Source organism: Hemicordylus capensis, chromosome 1, assembly GCF_027244095.1.
Source record: "Hemicordylus capensis ecotype Gifberg chromosome 1, rHemCap1.1.pri, whole genome shotgun sequence".
NCBI classification, from domain to species: domain Eukaryota; kingdom Metazoa; phylum Chordata; class Lepidosauria; order Squamata; family Cordylidae; genus Hemicordylus; species Hemicordylus capensis.
This window is the reverse complement of record NC_069657.1, coordinates 416,033,441-416,055,000: the sequence shown is the minus strand read 5'-3', so window position 1 is coordinate 416,055,000 and position 21,560 is coordinate 416,033,441. Positions and strand designations below refer to the sequence as shown.

Below are 21,560 nucleotides of genomic sequence, written 5' to 3'. Positions count from 1 at the left end.
TATTAAATAAAAATACCATCTCACCTTAAGTATGCATTTTCCTAAGAGACTGAAATTGCTTGGGTCAGATAAAATACCAATTTACTACTGGGGAGTAATAAGGCCAACTCAGAAATTCCCATGTAGATATTCTAGAGACACAAAGGCAAAAATTGTCCCCCTCTTGTTTGTCTCAAACACAGATAAATGGGAGTAAAGTAAGGGGGGTGGGAAACTATCTATCTATCTATCGTTAATACTAATTTTTATTGATTTCCAACATCAAGTCCTAGCCTTTTTTTCCCTAGGTAACACTTTTAAATTATCAATAAATGAAAAATATACACTAAAATAAATTCCTCAATATGATGGATTAGGAAACAGAAGGCACACCTCTTACAAAATGACCAATAAATAAATATTAAAATGGTCAAGTCCTTTATTTCTGCAGATCTGTCTTTCTAAAAATGCCCAGTTGATGATGAAGACCTTGGCTTTGCCCCCTTTCCTCCATGATTTACTGTTATACTAGTGCTGTAATTAGAGAACTTAAGTTCTGTTCCCTATTCCTGGCCCACCATTTCATTTCAGGGCCTTCCCCTCAACTTTCTCTTCCAACATCCTGTGTCTCAACCCAGCTTATTTATTTAATTGTATACTGCCCCAAACTTCCGCCTTTCAGCAGTTTACAAAAAAAGACAACAGAAATTAAAACATTATTAAACAATTAAAACATTAGAAACAGATGAAAAACAAATTCACTTGCCCCTAAAAGCAGTAATGCAAGACTATAATTATGTCACTATGCTTTCAAGAGCATACTATCTTTTTGTTTAGAAGGAAGGCCTTAAATGTAGAAGAATGAAATAGTTATTTCAGATAATAATAATAATAATAATAATAATAATAATAATGCATTAACATTACTTCTAAAGTGCCAGCAACATACCCTGAACTGCACAAGTATAGAATTAAAGCAGCCCCATGCCTGAAAGGAGCTCACAATCTAAGTTATTAAGGGAAAAGATAGACAAAGGGAGAGGAACAGGGTGTGAGAGGGGTTACTGGCATCTCCGCAGCAGCTGAGAAGAACCATTTACATTAGACCGTGTTTAGTAAACAGGGTGTGCATGGCGAACGAGTGTTTCTGTTTAACTGTCCTTGTAAAAGCAAGGCAGGGGTTCTGTTTTTAGTGCACACTTTGGTTCCAAGTTAATCCTGTTTCATGTTGTTCACACCTGCTGCGGACTAGCAGCCTACTGATGGTTTATGGTTTGGGCTGCTGTAAGTGAATCCCAACTAACCCCGCCTAGACTGTCAACAAAAGCTGCTCTGCTGAACCTAAAACAAAAGCTGGTCCCAGTTCAAAAATGTTCTAAAGCAGCATGTCTCACATTAACGTATTTTTCACATAACACAAGAGGCTGACATCTAGACTAGCACTGCACTGATGCTACAGTGAGACATCCAGACTAATGTTGGGCCATCGTGTGGGGGCAATTTCTCACCAATCTCCCCGCTTCCCTCCTAAGCCGGCTGCGCCTCCTGAAAATATGTTCCTGAGTGCTGTGCAACAAAAATTGCCAGAGTTTTTAGCAAAATGAAAAACCTCTTAACATCTAAAATCTAGTTGCTATTCCAATTCAGACAACTTTTAAAATACATTTGGTTATGTCTTTTATATCACTCTACATAAAGAACATTTGCCCCAGTGAAAGTATCTACTTGCATGATGTAAATGCATTTACTTCCAAGTATAGGTATATACTTAGCAATATATTCCCCCAAATTTCCGAGGAGTTTTGTGAGAATATTTGCATATACCTCAACTAGAAGAGTTCTGATTTTTGCTTGCGGTGCTTCGAATAAAGGATGAAAAATTGCATTGAAAGTGCAAGCTCCATATAAATATGCCTTGTTATAAATTTGCAAACCCCACATGAAGACTGGAATAATTTCCAATGCCAATTAGAACACTGCTTTAAAATGTTGTGTTAAAAACACAGTTTTCTGCGCTCAGTCCTCTTGTTTCCCATCTTTAACATATGCAACATTACCCATTAGAAACAAATGCAAACCAAATTTTTACACAGTTTTATAAGCACTTATATGAAATATCACAGCAAAACAGTCTGATTTCCAGTTATGCTACACTTCTCTCAAGTTCTGTTGAGGTCCACAGAACTAGAATAATCCCATCAACCCAGGTGAATTAACTCCTTCATCCCAGATGTAAAACATTGGAACTGTGACTAGCAGTCTTTGCGTCTTGGTTAGACCCATTTTCATCACCCCAGAATTATTTTTTTTTAATGCTAGTTATACTGGTAATGAGCATATAAATTCAATCCTATCTGTACCCTGTTTGCTGCTGTTGCTTGGTCTTGCTACAACATTTAGTGATCTACTGCTAAGGAACTCTTTAAAGCCATGCCCTAAATATTTGTTATGCTGGCAAATCAGTACTTAGGAAGGAGTCTATATTGATATCTACATCAACACTTGTCATCACAAGCCATGTTGTAACACCACTATTGCAGGCTCCCTGACACTATTGCAGGTCAGAGAGCCAAGCATAAAATTGTAGCTATATTCACTGTCTGACATCCAGACTAAAATACTTGCAAGGAATCCCAACGAAATGAATGCGACGAGATTGGCATTACTAACTCGATCCATTAATTTCAATGGGACTACTCACAAGTATCTTAGTCTGGATGTCAGACAATATGTTTTGCCCATGAAGCCCCATTTCTGCAACAATGGAGTTGATTTTGTTTCACTTACTTCCACATGGTTCCTTTCCCCCGAAGTGTTTGAGCACCAACTTCACAACCTAGTAATGGAATCCACACGGCACCACAGAATGAAGCGAACACTACAACTGGGAACCAGACAGCCATCTGGCATCATCTCGGATGCAATCCCACAACTGGTGACTGCACAGGAGGCAGGACAGTGTCACAGCCTCCTCCCAAGTTACACTGCAGCAGCAGAAGAGACAGAACAGAAGCCATACCCCAACTCCTAGCCCTTTCTTCCCATGGTCTTATCTGCAGCCAAATGAAGGCAGTGTCTTTTCAAATGACATTAGCGTATCAGCCCTTACACATATGAAAAATAAGTGGACCTGTCACACACCACAATATTTCTATTGTCAGTCTTGCTTAAAAGCCAGACCTGTGATCACCAACTTAATTTAAACCCTTAGCAACTTTCAATTCTGCAAAAGCAGAAAGACTAAAAAATAGGAGTGAAGCATTTAAACCCCCCCCCCAATTTTTATCCTTTCAAAACAATTGGATTATACTATGGCATAATGGGGAGGATTGAATAGTTGCACATTTAATCCACATTGTCAGCAATGCAATATGTTGTCAGCAACTTACCGATCATGTGGTATTTGTGGCTTGGTAGAATATTGTTGATTCCAAAGCTATATTATTAGTGGAAAGAAAATAGTGGTGTACCCTGCTGCCTTCAAGCGCTGCTTCCAAGAATGCCTGCTTCAGGAGGAGTTAAGACTACTTTATTTTGATTGCAGTGTTTTCCCCAGGCAGAGAATTTTATTTCAGTTTGAATCTTTAAACCATTACATTTTCAGTGATGCATTTTTATATTTACAGTTGACATCTTCATAGAAGAATGAAACCTCTGAGCAACAGCTCTAAAGCATGAAGTTTGCCTCAAGTAAGTACTTAAATTATTTTATACCCAAATGGAGCCAGTTGTTTTTAGCTAAAATTTGATAAACCTTAAACTGAAGACCTTAACTTTAAATGAAGGTCTTGAATTGTGAAAATAAACTTGCCAATGAAATATATATATTTGACAATACCAAAAGGCTGTCAACATTTTGCTCCCAAAGTCCCTGTCTCTGTTAAAGTTACAGAACAAAGATGTCTTGATTAATCTAATACTATTGACAAAAGTGGGTAACAGTGATCTCACGGAGGGTAAAAATCAATAAGAATCCCAAAATCAATCTATTGTGGCTTGCTCTACCATTTATCAATCTGAATACACCAGCATAATTTGCATGTGTGACGAGGTGAAGTACAACAAACTATGAGGTTAGCGCATCCACAAAATATTTGACTGTCTAAATGTTGGACTAGACAGAGGGCTATTTTAGGGCGAATGGTATCTTGTGTTAATTTTCCAAAAAGAAAGCTTAATTCCATACAATGGCTTATTTTGTAAATCAATACAATATAAATACATAGTTACAAGACTGTGACAAGCCATTGATATTGGGGAGTTGCAAAATGGTTAAGTATTTTAGCCTTAAATGATAGTAATAATAATTGAATTTTGGGTCTTGCATGGATATGCTGTGATGGATATGGTGGAATAAGTAGCAACAGCTGTAGTAACAATTTCCCGCTCAAATGTACACACACATTTCATACAATGGAAGAGGATAAAGATGCTGGAATTTTCTAAAGAATGCTTGAAATAGATGAATTCCACTTATCAAAAGAACTGTTATTGTTGCTTCTTTCTCAGTATATTCGACTACACTTTAGTAAAGGTAATAAGTGCTCTCCTTCATTACTGCATACCCACAAGCACCCCACTATTCAATTTAAATGGAAAAAAGGCATGACATGTCTAAAACATTTACTTTTGCTAATGTAAAAGTGTTGGCATTTTGCTCCATTCCTGATAAGCTGGTGCCAGTGGAAGTGATTATTCTTTTCTTATTCAAAGCATATCAGCAGTCGAAAGCACTCTCAATCTTATCAGGTGTATGAACAGCACAGTTACTGAAAACAGTTTGTCCTGCTTCTCTCTCTTTCTTCCAGGCTATCAGATAAACCCAACTAACTAACTGTATTTACACACAATCAAACATAAGCTGTATCTTCGAAGAACTGTTGACTGATTTCAACATGCCACAGGTTTGCTGCTTGACATTAGTGTCACAAACATGCCAGCAGTGTGTATCCTCAAACTACAACCAGGAAGAGACCTCAATAAAAACATACCACTAACATATAAGGCAGAAAGTGGGTGACAGGAAGGAGAAGATTACATGGTATATCATTTTTAATGATGTCAGAAATAAGTTTGTCTATACACAAGATGCTTCGATGAAGACTTTGACTTGCTAACTTTCTTTACATTTATATTTTTATTGTTGTTTAGTAAAATATGGAAAGCAACCACTTGTAGTATGGAGAACGTATGCAATGGAATTGTAAAATACATGTTATGTTTGATGATGAATTACACATCACACAATCCTTTCCCTATAGATGGTAAAATATTTAGTGTGTGAATGATTCCTCCCCACACCCCAAATCCACAGACTTCTTTTGCTGAACACCTCTGACAGAACAAAAAAGGCCAGCACCTGAGCCCATCTCGTGCCTCTGCCTCTACTCCAGGAACAGAATGAGCCATCCTCTAGATTTGTAGGAGAGCAATAAGATGAATTAAGCCAAGTGTGCAGTGCTGTGTAATTCAGCCTGTTGTTGCTTCTCCATCTGTGAAACCATGGTCCCCATGATTGATGGGACAGGTGTCAGTCATACTAATATAAACCAGTGCCAGTGGATGTTCCGCTCTTGCTAATATGACCCAGCTCCCACTGTAGACAACCAGTTTCTAATACAGAATGACACAATGCCCAGTAGCTCTCTTCAGATACGAGGAGTCCCACTTCTACTGCCTCTGGGAGCAGCTAGTTTAAAAGAAATGGTGCTTTGTGCCATTTCAGAACTTCTGATTATCCCCACTAGCTAGGTGACTGCTATAAGAGTACAGTATGTCACTAATGGAACAGGCATTATTTGTTAAAAGAAATAATTAATTAAATTGCCAGGATGAAAGATAGCTTTTTGCCATGTAAATTCCGCATTATGTTTATCATGCACTAGATTTTTGTCCATGTTGATACTGGTCAGCTTTCAGAATTAAATATGATTCTACACGTATCCATTTTTTTAACACCATAACCACTTATCTTTTCCTTTTATTTTTTGCTTGATTTTAAGTTAATAAAGCATATTATTTACTAGTTGATTCACGGCCCAGGCCTGCCAAAATGAATTACTCTGGTGTATATTTCAGCCACAATATCCTTTTCACCTGACATTACCTGGGAATATTTAAAAAATAAAATAGGACCTCCCATTTAAGACTCAAACTAAAATCTACACCAAAACCCAAGAAACTATAAAACATGGAAATTATGAGAAATAAACAAAAAAGGCAAATGTATATATAGATATAGTCCTTGCTTTCTGTAACATTATCTATATATGCAGTGTTATTTTAAGCAGCAGGTTGAATGGACCGAACAACCATGCAATGTCATGAATGATATTAATATTTACTAGGTATTGTATGTAGGATACAATAATGCAAAAGGATACACATTTAAAACATTACCGATGTCAGTTAAAAGTACAATAGGTGTTTTCTCTAGTATTAGTTCCGTCAATAGACTATGGGAGAAGAAAATAACAAAGTCCCAGGGGTAAGATCAGAGAGTGTAAAAGACAAGACAGCCATCTTGTTCTCTTCTTCCTATCCTATATCCTAATCTACTTGTGTCTTTATGGGAAGGAATGCAACTATTGCTCAGGGGCCAGTTAACTTCATTTTATGTTTCTTTTCTCCATTATATTTATTTGTATATGTACATCTGTATGCTTTTAAGTAGATAATGTTTGAATTTAGGTTGTCTAGTTTCTGGCTGGTTCTCTAAACATTTTTGTTATGGGGGCTGAAAGCAAGCACCAACAAATTGGCAACGTGTGCTCATTCTAACTAGCCACAGCCATCAATCTCCGATCACACCTATTAAAATCTCTTTGTAGCCCATGCAACATCTTGCGACAGCTTGACCAGTTGTTTAAGGAGAGGGTGTGTGATGGAGCAAAGCTAAATCGACACATCTGTGATATTTCTGATGCCCCTCAGCATGGCTAATATTAATTTGTTTTCTTTGGCTAGGTAAGTGCTGCCAAAACACATTACATATGGTATGTAGTTCCAATCAAAATGATGAAAAGGAGATGTGCACTTTTGTCTCACTCAAAACAACATGAAAAGACACAGAGGAATAAGTGAGACAGCAGTCAGCTTGCAAACTAATAATGCTGAGAAAGGTCTACATGGATTTTGTTTTACTGTGTACGTCCATCTTGACTCACAAGCAAGGTTCCATTGATTTTGATAACTTGGGTCCCCAAATACTGCTGCACTAGTGGAAGGCAGTTGTGCTTGTATGGGGGTGTTGGCAATCCCCTCCTCCCATGCCCCATCTGCAGCCCCTTCTGCGCCCTCAAAACCTGGTTTCAGAGGGCTGAAGGAATCTCCAGAAAGGCTTTTTAGCAGTGTGCAGAGCGCAGATGAGGAGGGAAATCAGTGGAGGGAAATCAGTACACAAACTGCAAGCAGAGTGCTTTCCATTTCTGCAGATGGATGTTTCAATCCAAGCTTATAAGATTTACTTCCAATGTTCATTTTTATTATTTAGAGCCCTAAATGTCTTATTTTCCAGGTTAGTTTAAGTACTTTATAAACTCTAGTACTCCTTGGATTAAAAACAAGGCTCTTCCTTACAGTTACTAAGGACAATATCCTTATTTTGAGATATAAATTTTTAAAAACAAAATCCTCAGACTATCCTGACATACAAAAAAATCAATTGCTAATTGTATTTTAATATGCATAAGTAAATGTACACAATATAGGGACTGAGGAGTCCTGGAACAACAACAACAAAACCCTGCTAAAAACAAAACACTACTGGCATTCCAACTCACTGCAGTAGAATGAAGGACCACTCACTCTCCACTGCACAGATATTAGGCTTCAGTTAGAGTGTGTCTTGTGAAACCAGGTGTACATTTCAGCATAATGGCTATTTCTGATTTTGTTTTACACACATAATTTTGAATAGAGTCTTTGGGGGGGGAATCCCAACAATATAGGCAATAAAGTGATCTTATAACTCTGTCATGCATATTAAGGAGATCTCTTTTTTAAAGTAATCATCCCTCTCACAACTCACATTGAACACTTTTATGATATACATATTAATTAATACAAACTAATAATTTGTAGTGGGATAAAGCTAGTGCATTCGGGGGAGATTTTAGGCAAACCTTTGCTTTCACAAAATAAAAAAAGCAATTTTAAATACCTATATTTCTATAGATGAACCTATTTGCTAGTACTAACCTGTTCTGACTGAGGAGTATAGAATTTCAGCACTAGAAAGGAAGAAATATACAAGAATTGTGCTGGATTCTAAATGCCACATGACCACATAAGGCAATGTTCCTACCTTAAGACCTATTATTAACATGTATGTCCTGCTTAAATAGATGGACTTTAAATAATTACAGTATATATATATTTCAAAGGACTTCAGCCTTTTAGGACGGTTTAGTGTTCATGTGTAGTCATTATGTAAAAGTTACTTTGGAGAACAAAAAAAAAACTTATAATGCTTAAGAGTCTGTTGTATCTGAATTATATTATAACATTTGGAGGAACTGATGCGAAATCCTGTAAAGAATTTCCTTTAATGTTCTTAGTGTGTCCAAACTCAATTCAAATATTTAGATATTTAGAAGAGGACAGCAAAGGAAATTAAAAGGAATATGCATCCTATATATTTAATGGCACGTGTTTACATTAAAATGGCTTTTCAATTTTCTCTTTAGAGACTAATATTCTTGATATAAAATTGACTATATGTCAGAAGAGTTATGCCTTCAGTCATGCCTTCAGAATGCAAACATAAAAATGCTAGCTATTATAATTGATTAACACAGAAGTTCAAACAATTATATTATAGTAACTTCTGTTGTACAAAACTATGAATGTGGAAGTGACGGCAGCTGGAATGTGTGTCCAAAGGAATGCACCAGCGAATGCAAAAGATTCAAATGAATCTAATAGCTATATTGCTATTTACATTTCTTTTCTCAAGGCTACCAGAATAAAAGCAACCAAAAAGGTTTAGAAAAATGTTTGCATATGAATACCATATATAATACATTAATAATATATGGTGTACACAAATAATGCCCATGCAGATACTATGCACATATGTCCATTCAGCCACTATCGGTTGTAATAAAAATATGGAATTATTTTATACAAGTATAAATAAATGTTGATATCTCAGCAAAGTGACTAAATAAAATTGGATGTTGGGGGGAGTGAAGAGAGAGAGAGACACACATAACCCTCCCCCCTCAAAAAAAAAAATCCATGAGGAGCAGGTAAAATGGGGATGTCAGGCTACAGAAGACTGCTGGTTGTCATTCCTACACTATCAAACATATACACATGAGTATGATTGGAGACAGAGAAGCTAAATATTTCACTGTCAGAGCATGTCGAGAAGTGCAATTCATTTCTCTCTCATGTGCTTTAGGACAATGACAATTTAATACAAGGCCAGTAGATGTAAAAGAGATAAAAACCGAACCAGCTCAGCATAATCACAGATTTCCTCCTGAGAGCTTGCTGGGGCTAGGTAGAGATCAACATTTTATTATTTCTGCCCCCCAATGAATGCGCTTTGAAACAGAATCCAAAGCACATTCTAATATAACCATGTTGCCCTTAGACTTCCAGAGGGATGCCATCTCCACTATGCTGTACCTCAAATTTCTTACGTTCAGCACCCAAACATTTTTACTGACTGGTAACAGGCTAAAAGGGGTGTTGGTTTGAAGAGTGTCAATAAAATATTTGTGTTGTTCATTTGTATTTGTTTTTGCAGTGCAGTCAAAGCCAAAGAGATGCATCAGAAATTCTTGATGCATCAGAAATGCTCAATACCAGGAAGTTTGGCAGTCTATTTAAGCATACTGTTAATAAAAATTAGAACTTAGCATCATATCAATACACTTTAACAGTGCATCAACTCTTAGCTCTGCCATGAAATTGAGAAGAGGCTGCTGAAAAAATAAATCACAGAGAAGTTATCTTCTGTGTTTGATGAATAGTGCCATGTATTTTAAAATTAATTGCAAAAGTGGGGCTTGGCTAATGAGGCGGTCCTTATCTTACTTCAACAGTCCATGCGGAAGTATTTTTTCTGTGGGTTTAATATGTTTTTCCTGTCTTTAAATGCTCAGAGTGATACCCAAAGTAAGTTCAAATCAGATGAATAGAACAGAATTTATCTCCTAAGCGGTCACCAAAAAAAAAACACAATAAAAAACACTCAAGAGAGATTAGGTTTATTTCTAATCTAAACTTTTTGGGAAATAAAGCTAAGAGGCCCCTCTCTCTTCACACTTACTTATTGGTGTTTTTAATGCTCATGAAGAATGCTGGCTACTGGTTACTACAATCTGAATTATGTCTGAAGTATCGGTTTATCGACTGTCTGGTGTTTTAATTAAATCTTTCTGTGACAAATTTTAAGCTAAAGAAAGCTTAAAATAGGACAGCAAATCTTGTTGGGGGTGGAGAAGGGGAGAGAACAGTGGCAAAAAATGATCATCCATTCAGAAGAATTAATGAAAATCCACAAGGGCTTCGCTAATAACACAGGTTAATTACAGCTGCAACATACCAGACTCAGTAAATAAAAAAGCAGAACCATAAACACATTAAACTGAGCAACCATCACTACAAAAAAGGGGGTCAGGCCCAGCAAATAACAAACTGTCAGACAGCCATTTCAGCACCAGCTTTTTGCATGCTCTATTGGCTTTAAAAACTTGCAGAAAAGGTATATGAACAACAGAAAATAAAATTTAGAAAATACAGTAAGGGAGCAAAGTATATAACAAGGCCCATTTGGGTGGATGTAAAAAAAGTGGAACATGAAAAGCAATCCATTAATTCTCATTTAGTCAGTAAGAAAGCTTATGTATTTGGATTTCTGAGACAGTGCTTTTTAGTTTTATCATGTTTGTTGCCTGCATATTCTCTCTCTCTCTCTCTCTCACACACACACACACACAAAGATATCTATTGGGCAACTATAACTCTTACTATATAGAGAGACTTCACCCCAAGGAGACTAATCTTACACTCAAATCAGGTGTCTTAACTCCCCCTAGCAGTCCATCAGCTACCCCTCCCCCACCTCGAATATTGCACATATTTCCAGATCAAATTTTATTGGAAATAAGAGCAGGGCGGGGAGGGGAGTTAAAAATCCTATTACAATCTATAGTTATTTAATGAATTATATTTTAAAAATGTAAAGACAAAATGCAGATTTCCGTAACAGTTCACAAACACTATACTGTATCTATATCTATATCTATATAGATATATATACCTTGCAAAATTTCAGAGTACTAGAAGATCTTTTGTCTCCAATTTCTGACACTGGTGTTCACCATAAAAATTTCAGCCATTCATCCTAAGTTTCATTTCTTGGCATCTGTACATTTTATCTTACATACTGCAAAACAAGTTGGGTGTTTTCTGTATGTAATAATATATACTGTAACATTCACATGAACTCTGTCTCATTTCAGTACTGTTGCATTTTAATGGAAGGGTAGAAGAGCGGAAGGGTTCAAATTCATGGAACAGACAGTCACAAAGCGAAATGTACACAGTACAGAGAAGATATCTGAAGTCACAAATCTATTTGCCTTTCTATGCCTGGCATTCAGAGATCATGTTTAAATTTACTAAGCTAGTTCCTCCCCCTCCCCTTTTTTTGGAGTGTTTCAATTGCCTTTCTTTCTTCCAACAGCTGTGACAACTGTTAAAACAGTCAGTAAAATTAAGTCCGCTCTATAATCCTTTAGTCAATGTTACATTTTAATCAGAGGTTAGGGGAGATTTCATATTATGAGTACACAGTTTGATTTAGAATGATTAAATTGACACACATATGTCTAAATCAGCAAATATATTTATTGCATCTGTTCTGTTATTAACCGCTTTTAAAAATTATTAGCATTACTGTTTTTGCTGAAAAGGCAAAAGCAAGGCTTGCAGCTGGCTTTAAGTTTTTGCATTCTTTAACATGCGCGAGCCAGATATCAAAGCATACCTAGTGACAGTCAGGCAGATGTCTATGTGGTCCCCAAATGTGCCAGCAGTTTTTAGCCGGCTCTTCCCCCTCCTCATAAAGTGAAAACTCTAGAAATAACTTGCTTCTTTTCTTTCATCCCTGTAGCTGCCTTAAAGTGTATCATATACCATAAAGCAAAAGCACAATTACTAGCAATATTAATAGCATGTAAGTCTCCATGGTTTATTAATTGAGACAGAGAGACAGATGTGTTGCTGGGTATTAGATAGTTCTGCCTGCCCACTGAACCACAGATCCATCCAGCCTTACATCCGGAAGACTTTTAACAGAGGCAACTGGGGAGGGGGGAGAGCTAATTGTGGCGGGGTGGGGGTGGGTAGTCTGCATCTTTCATCAGAGCCAAAAAGGCACGTGCCCTGGTTTCATTTAAATGCATCTACTTTAAGAGGCTTATCAAAACTAATCATTCAAATTAGCTCTAAGAAGGTAAATTCAAGAAAGCTCCTTAAAAAAAGAACATCTTCCTAACTTTAGAATCTGTTCCCTCCCTCTTCCCCCACTAAAGAAAACCACCCATTTCAACTTGGAGTAGTGACAACTGCACTTATGCAGAGATTAAGACATTTAAGACCACACTGTACATCAACTTACTGATTACTGATCTATAAACCACATCTCAGTGAGCATGCTACTACTGTTTATTTACCTTCTTCTGCAGGTGAACGAGGAATCTTGCCCCTCACCCCCCACACACTCAAGACCAGCTTCCCATTGGCAAGGTCTTTTATAACCTATATTATTTCCCAACATCCAAGGCATGTTTTTAAAAGTCTCTGGCTTAATTGCAACTAGCCAATATAATATGCAGACTCTAAGGACAGCTAGTGGGCATATACCCACAATACAGTACACTGTCACTTCCTAGTACAGTCACACGCTACGTATTCTGTCTAGGACTGAGTCAATTACTGTTTCCACAGCGTGTAGTTATTTAGCCCAAAATTAAGTTTACAAGCTGTCAAAGTTCTAGAGATCTTAATTTGCCTTTTGATTCTCCCATTCTCCACTTTGCTGTCAGAAGTGCAGAGAAAGTATGCATCTAACTATATTCTTTTGAAATTTCCATTAAATCTACTATATACACCCAACATATATGTTATATATATACACACATGTTGGACAGTAATCTGTTGGGTAGGATAAAATAGAAGTAGAAGCAATAACTGCATATAATATTTTTTGAAAATCTACTACATTCCAATAATAAAACAGGTTGGCTCAGGAAATGCACCCCCCCCCCCAACACACACACACACTTGCTATTTAATAGACTGATTTGTCAGTAAATGACTGGAACGTTACGTTAGACCTTAATTACAGAGCACTATCCTTAAAGTGGGATTAAACAGTTGGGCTGTTTCCTCTTGTAACTGTGCTTGTTAAGAAACCTAGGAAGCTCAAAAATATTTATGGAACTGCAAAGGTCCTAATCTAAATCCTGTTTCAGAATATATCCCTTCTTAAACTCGGTTTATCCGGGGGGGGGGGGAAGGCGGCAGGAAATGTGTCTTTCTGAAAGATCTATTTTAACAATTCACTCCGCATTTGTGCCAAGTGCCTATTCTTAGTACCTGAATAAGAAGTGACTGTCACTCACACAGCTGTTTTACTGACAGTCACACCGCTTGCGACTCAAAGGTAACATTGTAGGGAGAGAACAATTCTCCACTTATTGAATTAGCAGATAAAGCCCAGCACAAAAGAGACAAGACAGACACAAACAGCCCCACTCATGCACACAGAAGCCGGAAGGCATTACCTGAAACAGGGTTAACATTGGTGGATTTCCCCCTACGTTTTGAAAAAGGGGGGGAAATAAAGTGGGGGGGGGAGAGAGAAAGAGGAAAGGAGGGAGGGGGAAAAAGAAGAAAGGTACCTACTCTTCTTCGTAGTGCAAGGAAAAAGATTCAGGAAGGCAAAGTTCTACCGAATCCATGTGCGCTCGGCAATCATTATTTGTGCACCCCAGCTATAAATCAAAGTTTCCTTGACAGAGCACAGTGCAATTAACACAAATGTTCTCCTGGTGACAAGCCTACAGGCACAGCCAGTTGGGACCAAAAGCTCTCACACTCTCCTAATCAAGGACTTAAAGCCCCGATTGGAGCTTATAAATATGAAGTAGGGCTTTACATATGCAGTCCCACTGGCCCAGCTAGAGACCGGATTGGTCGGGCATCAGCCAATCAGCGCCGGAGAGAACAGAGGCTGCACAGATTGAGCGGAGCTCGGCAGGTAGAGAAGGGTGGAGGGAACGGAAAACTGAGTACGCCGATCTAAACGAGGCAACGTTTTAAACGGGGCTTCAAAAGCACGACTCTTAACTCTGATTAGCTTTAATGACAAATGCTTTCTGCTTCGTAAAAGTACACTTGGCAGGAAGAAGTGCAGCCTCAGTTATGTGTGTGAAGATTTCATCATAAGGTATCCATTTGTGCTGTTGTTCTCTGTTCGATGATGTTGTTGGCTCTTGTGTGTTCTGTGTTGTTTAGTGCTCTCATATGTTGCAAACGAATAACTCTCTCTCTCTCTCCTGCATGTTTACTCAGAAGTGAGCTAATCCAAGTTCCATGGGGGCTAACTCCCAATTCGCTGTGTGCACAACTGCAGCCTATGGCATATTTAACTAGGAAGTAAGCTCCCCACTGAATGGGACTCATTTTGAGCAAATCTGCAGTAGAATGGCTGGATGCATGCTTACTCAGGAGTTCCATTGCATTCAGACTTCAGAGTCTCCTATGCTGACTGGAATGTCAGAGGCAATCCTAAGCATGCATAGTTGGGAATAAATCCCACTGAAATTCACAGAACATGCATCTGAAGAAACATGCATTGGATTTGACTAGTGATCACATCCCACCCAACCTGAATGTAATTCATCTAAGGTGTATTTTGCGTTTATAAAGACTGATAGCAATTATCAGCAATAACTTTGCATATAACTTTGACTTCTGTAAACATGCAAGACTAGCAATTGTATTCTCATCACGCTGTATAAAAATGTAACATGCAACTAAAAAAGAAATGTGCTTATATATAATTTAAAGGTATATGTGCAGATGCAGGAGTGTGCATTTATTATGATTATTAATGATGTCCAGATTTCACAAATTTATAAAAAGACATTCATCAATATGTTACGTAAGTCACAACAGTCTTGATTTCAAGGAAACTTACTTTCAAGTAATATGGGGTAGTCTGAGTAAGTTGGGGAGATCATTCTCTTCAGTAATGTTAAGGCTGCAATACGCTGTACAATTCCTTGACCAGAATTTCCACTGACTGAAAAAACCTACATAGGATAGGGCTCTATGTTTGCTTAAATCTTGATGCTCTTAGATAAATACATGTGCCTTAACTACATCATCTTAACTTCACACATGTACAAAAACCTCAAGGCTCCTGTCAGTGTGGCTGCAAATGTATTCCATTATCTGCATGCATGCTTAAAAAATTATCTATCCCTCCAGTGCCCCACTCCTAGCTACTCTGTGTCAAAGCTGCTGACCTCCCTCACTGAACAACCCAATTTAATGCAAACAAACTGATTTAAAGCAAATAATGGATACAGCATTCTGGAAATGGGTTATAGCAACACTACACATTTTTCAAAGACCCATTAAAAATAAACTGGGACAGAAGTTAAAACATTATTTGTGAATGTAGTGTATGCACTTGCTATAGATAATGCCAGATTTATTATCTGTTTTCTTTCCACCAACTGAAAATAAATACCAACTATATATAGTGAGATAATAACGGTTACAGTCTTAACAGCAGAAAACATACTTTTAAAAAAACTAATTCAGTTGTGCTGCTTCTACAGTTTTTTCCCCCTGACTGAAACACTCCATGATGCAAATAGCATAATCTTTTAGATCAAAACAAATCAGTGCACACCCTCAGAATGCATTAACGCCATTCACAAATGGGAATACAACAGCTGTCTCCAAATCTATTTGATGGCTGTTGCTAAAGTAAGATGACAGAAGAGAAGGCAAATACATGCAAGTGCAATAGACATGTTTGCATCTCTTTGTTTTTGCTGAGCAACTTCCAGTGCATAGTATATATACATATCCCCTGTACAGTTGTGAATCTGCTTCTTATATCTGCAGCAAAAACATACACCAATGTGGGGATCAAGAATCCACACATCAAGACAAGGGCTCTCACCACTATAGAAAACTATGTAGTAAAGTCTTAATTACCACTAGCATTGTGTGCTGCTACCTGTATTGCTACATGTGGACTCATAAAATGACTTAGAAGAACTTAGAGATGCATCTAATTCAACCATCCCACAGATTTGATAAATAAGCAAGAAACAAAAAGTTGCATTTAATAATTCTAGAGCTTTGTTCACCTTAATGGGGGGGGGCTGTTTGGGGAGGGACTGCTTTACTTCATTTCCATATTATTGCCATATAACCACTGTTCAAAGTTACTGTTCACCAACTTAATGAAGAACATTCCCAAAGAGAATGGAATATACTGAATGTATATTGCTCTCCACATTTGGATTTACATTCAGTAGTTGTTCTGCCACGTGAGTTTGAAATCCTTGCTGAACATGCACCTGTGTTTGAGCTTCACAATCCCTAGCCTGGATAGCTAAGCTTCTAAGCAATTAGAATGCACTAGGATATAGCATCATGTTAATTACATTGTTATTAGAAATACAAAGTTTACCTCATATTTTCTTAAGATCATGATAGTTGGCTGCGGAAAATTATTTGGACTGCTGCTGTGTCTCTTGTCCTCTCTTTCCATCTGCTAAGCTTTTCTTGTCCACTCTCCCTTTGCTTGCCCATGTCATCCTCCCACCCCCACACCACCAAATTAACTATTGCTATCTTTCCACCAGACACCTTGCAAGCATCTGTCTTCGCTGATGGTGTTGCTGCTTAGAAGACCACAGCCGTGGCATGATAATTTATGCATTAATGAGAGGCAGTTGGCCTTTTCTCCTGGGACTGAAAAAAATGTCACCTCTGCTAGACCCGGGCCTGGAATTTCAACTGCATTCTTGAACTTCAGTTTGCCAGCCACTGTTCAATTATTTTAATAAAAGAAGAAATGAATGAGGCAAAGTTACCAGATATGATTAGTGATCTCTCTTTTCTGTTGTGTTTCATTAAAGATACTTCTAAAAAGCTTGTGAAAATACAGTCCAGGCAAACAATGTTTATTGCACAATCTCTAGCTTACTGAAGACTTAAATCAGATGTGCTGTTCCCTCCCCCCGCCTCTCTCTCACACACACACTTGCTAAATTTAAAGCCCCCATGCAAAATCTTACCTCAAGGAGTCTGCACAAAGCAATAGTAATGGAATCAGGGCTGGGAGGGTGAGAGAAGCTGTCATGAGTATCTGTACCAGTCAATGAGCACTGCTGTCTACATCTTCACATCCCCTCTGTGTCTATAATTATCCCCGTGTAGAGTACTGTACATCTTTAAGCGCCTTCACACTTAAGTACCACAGACATCTCATTGCATCCAAATTGCCAGACTCCTAAACCACAGCTACCTTAAGGCTACTGAAGTACAGATTCAGAGGCACTTTGCAGAAGCAATATGGTTTAATTGTGCCAAGTACATATTTACTTGAAAAGAGCACTAGAGATGACAAATATTGGAGTGGGAGAATCTGTATGTGAGGAAAACGTACATTATTGCTTTGAACCCAGCTTATCTGAGGCCATTATATACCTCCATATATGTTCCTATAATTCCTTCAACTAATTTTAAATTCAGTGTTTGTAAGTTACTCTGGTTATCTGAAATTCATCATGAAAGGATCAAAGTAACAAATTTCCTATATTTCGCATTCTGCAAGGTAACTAGACAGAAATGTATCAGAAAACAACTGATTTTAAATAATGCTTCTGAGTGCTAGGAATGTGTATGGAGAAGAGAGATCTTGAAGTCTTTGCACTACAGTTTCTTTGTTCCACATTCTTCATACCCACACTCACATATTTGAAAGCAACTTCCACTGATTTCAGGTGTTGAGAAGTGATTTATAGTGAGGTGTTAAAAACAGTTTTAGAATTCTGTAATTCACCTTCTCTACTTCTCTTTGAGAACAATAACATATCCCGTGTGTGTGTGTGTGTGTGTGTGTGTGTGTATACACACACCCTGCAAACCAATCTGAATTTCTTTGCATGCTTGTATACTCTTGGGCAAATGGTAGTAGATTGCTACTTTAGAACCATCTGCCGCTTTCATTTATATTTAGCAGAAGTAATGACCACCCTTCCAAGATTTTAGACAACAGCCCACAATGTTAGAATATGCTTTCAAATACATGCCACAGATAAGTGCACATACTCATGCACACACGCATGCACACACACACACACGTTTTCCTTATATTTCTAGATGGAAATATATTCTTTTGTAAGTACAGTAAGTAGATTAAAACAACTGGTATTCTAATCTGTATTAGAATATAGTGTTCTAATCTATATCAGTCATTCTTTAGAGGTAGTCACTGATATTTAAATAAGGAATTTGTTTGTAGAACAGAACCTTTTCACACAGCTGTAACTGAAGTTTGCTGTGTTCTAAAACACCTCCCAAGAGGAGGGAGACTCCTCTTGTATGCCCTGCTTGGGGAAAAACAAAACAAAACAAGTTGTGTTCCTGCTAAAATTGAAACACAACCACCACACAGGCACACCTTCTTCAGTACTACATCAACTCTTTTTCTAGCACGTTTCCTCAGAGAAGCACATGGTGCTACTGTCTCGGAAAGCAAAGAAGATGACTGAGGGAATTCAGTCACTCTGTTTAATTAATACAGGATTATTTCACTTTCATTTTGCAAAGCTAATAATATGACTGGTGGAATGTCAGTAAAAATTAAATTGTAAACTAGTGCAGTGCCAAGGGGAAAGCTTACTTTAGTTATGGAGTATTCCCAGTAGAAATCTTGAAAAATCTTATACATATTTACACTGGTAAAATACCACATGCTGTTATATGGGATAGTGAAAGATTTCGAGAATCCGTATGGCATGTACCACAGAGCAAGAGTTAACATTTTCAGATTATACATTAATAAGTGGGCTGAAGGTATGTTGTTTCCTGAATGTTAAAGCATCACATGTTAAATGGAGAAGTACACTCAAGGTCAGCGTTGCATTTTGGACAATCTCAGTTGCTGTGACATTATGATAATCATACTTAAAATATTCGTATAGAAAGAGCAAATTAGGCTTTTCACTAGAAAGATGATTATGATAAGCAACAATTCTGAAGGGGGCAAATTCATATTGCTTTCTTTCTCTCGTAATAAATTGCTGCTCTTTATTGGGACTTGAGTGCTTCTGTAAAGAGTCACCCACATTATTCTGCTTTTATTCTTCCAAGACGTGTTTGAATAGTAAGCAATCGTGCACTCCTTAGCCTTTAGCTGAACTAAAATACTAGGACTCCTTTTTTCTCGTTGTTTTTTTTTTATGTATCTCTTCAGCAAACAAGCAGGCATCAACAGCTATTCTGAAATGCAATGAGGACTGTAACTCTGACTAACTCTGGGGCAAGATCAGGTGGCTCTTTCCCCCACCCCCTGCTCTCCATCGCTTCCTACCTCACTGGAAGTTCAAGGCACTTAAAATAGAAAAGATGGAGTGCAAATTTTCCCCCAGTGAAAACACCAAAAATCTTTATTGTGAGCTAACACGAATTGCTTGTTACACTGCCCTAGGATATCATGGCCTGAAGCAACAGCACACACATGCACACACAAACACGCTCAAAGACACCATCTCCAAAGCCACACACAAACATACATTGTTTGCGTGTGCATTTTTCAGGGGTGCTATGAAATCTGACTTCTAGCTAACACACCTGCCATACAAAACCCATAATTTGTTGCCTGCAAGGGTGGTAGTTGTGCTTGTTTTCTGAATACCTTTGCCCATCTTTCTCTCCTCCTTTATTTACTTTTCTCTGGCATTTTTATTATTAATCTTATTGCTGTTATTAGCGTCCAAGCATAAGCTGATCCACGGGAGAGCTTGTGTAATTTAACCCCTGAAGTGCTAAATTTCTTCACATGTTCCAAAGACACAGGTTTGTTGTTGCCTCTAGCAATATCCCAGGAAGACGAGTGATGGCGGTGTCATATCATCACATAGTGACTTAATCTATTGCGACACCCAGGGAATGGGCAACTGAAAAGATTTACAGAACATAGTTTTTGACTGCATACAAACATATTATCCTCATTTCCCAGCAAGCCAGGATCACTTGAATCAAATTGGAATAAATTTCACCCACCTGCCACTCCCAGTTCCAAATATTAAGCTCTGTGTCATCCAATCATCCTGTTTCTTGAGCTGAGATCCCAATGTAGGATATAACTCTTTTAAAAAGTGTTGTTGTAACATCTTATTTCTTCTTTGTTCTTTTCTCATCTCCTGATTAACAAGCAGTCAGAGCGTGTTGAATTGCTGAATAGTACAGCCTTAGGTAGCTGATCGTCCATGCACTAAAAGAAGGATCCGTATCCTTTTAAAATTTAAATCACCTCTGCTGTGTAAAGGGAAAACTGATGCATATTCATTCCCCAGTTTGACATGCTAAATATGAGGATCTTAATTTTGTTCTTTGTTAAATTTCATTTTTTAGTAACTAACATATTCAGATATAATGCAAGACTAGGCATTATTATATCAGTTTTTAGATGAAAATGCAATGCAAGATTTTTGACTGGCTAATTTAATATGGAAGACAAATGACTCAATGCCATAGCTGCCATAGTAGCATAGACACTGACAGTTACACTGATGTGTATACCAACACACGGTGGGACACAAGTCTGGTTCTCTGGATTGTATGTACCCACTGCCATTTGTAATCTGGATGACACATGCATGATTCTGTGTGCAATTTGCCTGATTTCCCTCTGGGGGCATGAAAGGATAATGGAAACTCAGCATACTATTCACAGAATACGCATGATTTACCTGATCTAATATAACATGAGTGATCTATAAAATCTTTCCCCTCAAAAGAGAGTGTGCATGTGACAGTAGAAATCAGGAGTATTGAGTTAGAGCTGTATGCACATTACACAGACATATGGACAAATATAATCTCTAATCTGAGTTACAGATGTCTGTTTCCATGCCACAAGTAGGACAGAATATGCTGAGATTGGTGGGTTCATACATCACACCCAATCTCAGCATATTGTTCCTGGGACTGGAAGCAGGAGGGATTATGTGTGTGCCTGGGGCTGCAAGTAGCTCAGCCAAACTGCTGGCTCCGCACCACTGTGAACACAGCCACAGTCTTGACCAGGACTTTCTACACCTGTTGAGCAAAAGGGCATATATAATGCAGCAATCATAAAAAACATATACTTATTTGTGTCTAATGGAATGAAAATGTCTAGTTTCTTTTTTTAAAAAACCCCTATATTTGCAAAGATGATTACCAAGACAATAGGGCTGTTCTCAGGACAATCAGTAGGGTAGGAGATGCCTTCTACTCTAGTTTGGGAGTTGAGCACACTC

The 21,560-nt window shown here is 37.8% G+C and overlaps 1 protein-coding gene and 1 long non-coding RNA gene across 10 annotated transcripts in view; one reads left to right on the top strand and one right to left on the bottom strand.

Annotated features, from left to right (window-relative positions):
• ESRRG (estrogen related receptor gamma) overlaps window positions 1-21,560 on the bottom strand; it is a 767,139-nt gene that overhangs the window by 272,670 nt on the left and 472,909 nt on the right. Inside the window, exon 1 of one of the 9 annotated variants that reach the window (XM_053309056.1) lies at window positions 16,718-16,811. The exons of 6 other annotated variants lie outside the window; for them this stretch is intronic. In XM_053309056.1, coding sequence (XP_053165031.1) covers window positions 16,718-16,722 — 5 coding nt within the window. In that variant the 5' untranslated portion in view covers window positions 16,723-16,811. Of the gene's footprint in view, window positions 1-13,596; window positions 13,615-13,905; window positions 14,129-16,717; window positions 16,812-21,560 lie in introns of those variants that run through there. 2 more of the 9 variants (XM_053309045.1, XM_053309122.1) reach the window with 2 other exon arrangements.
• Window positions 14,044-17,127, top strand: LOC128350675 (uncharacterized). The gene is made up of 2 exons (XR_008319383.1): window positions 14,044-14,449; window positions 16,893-17,127. It is a non-coding gene; the product is annotated as an uncharacterized LOC128350675 (long non-coding RNA).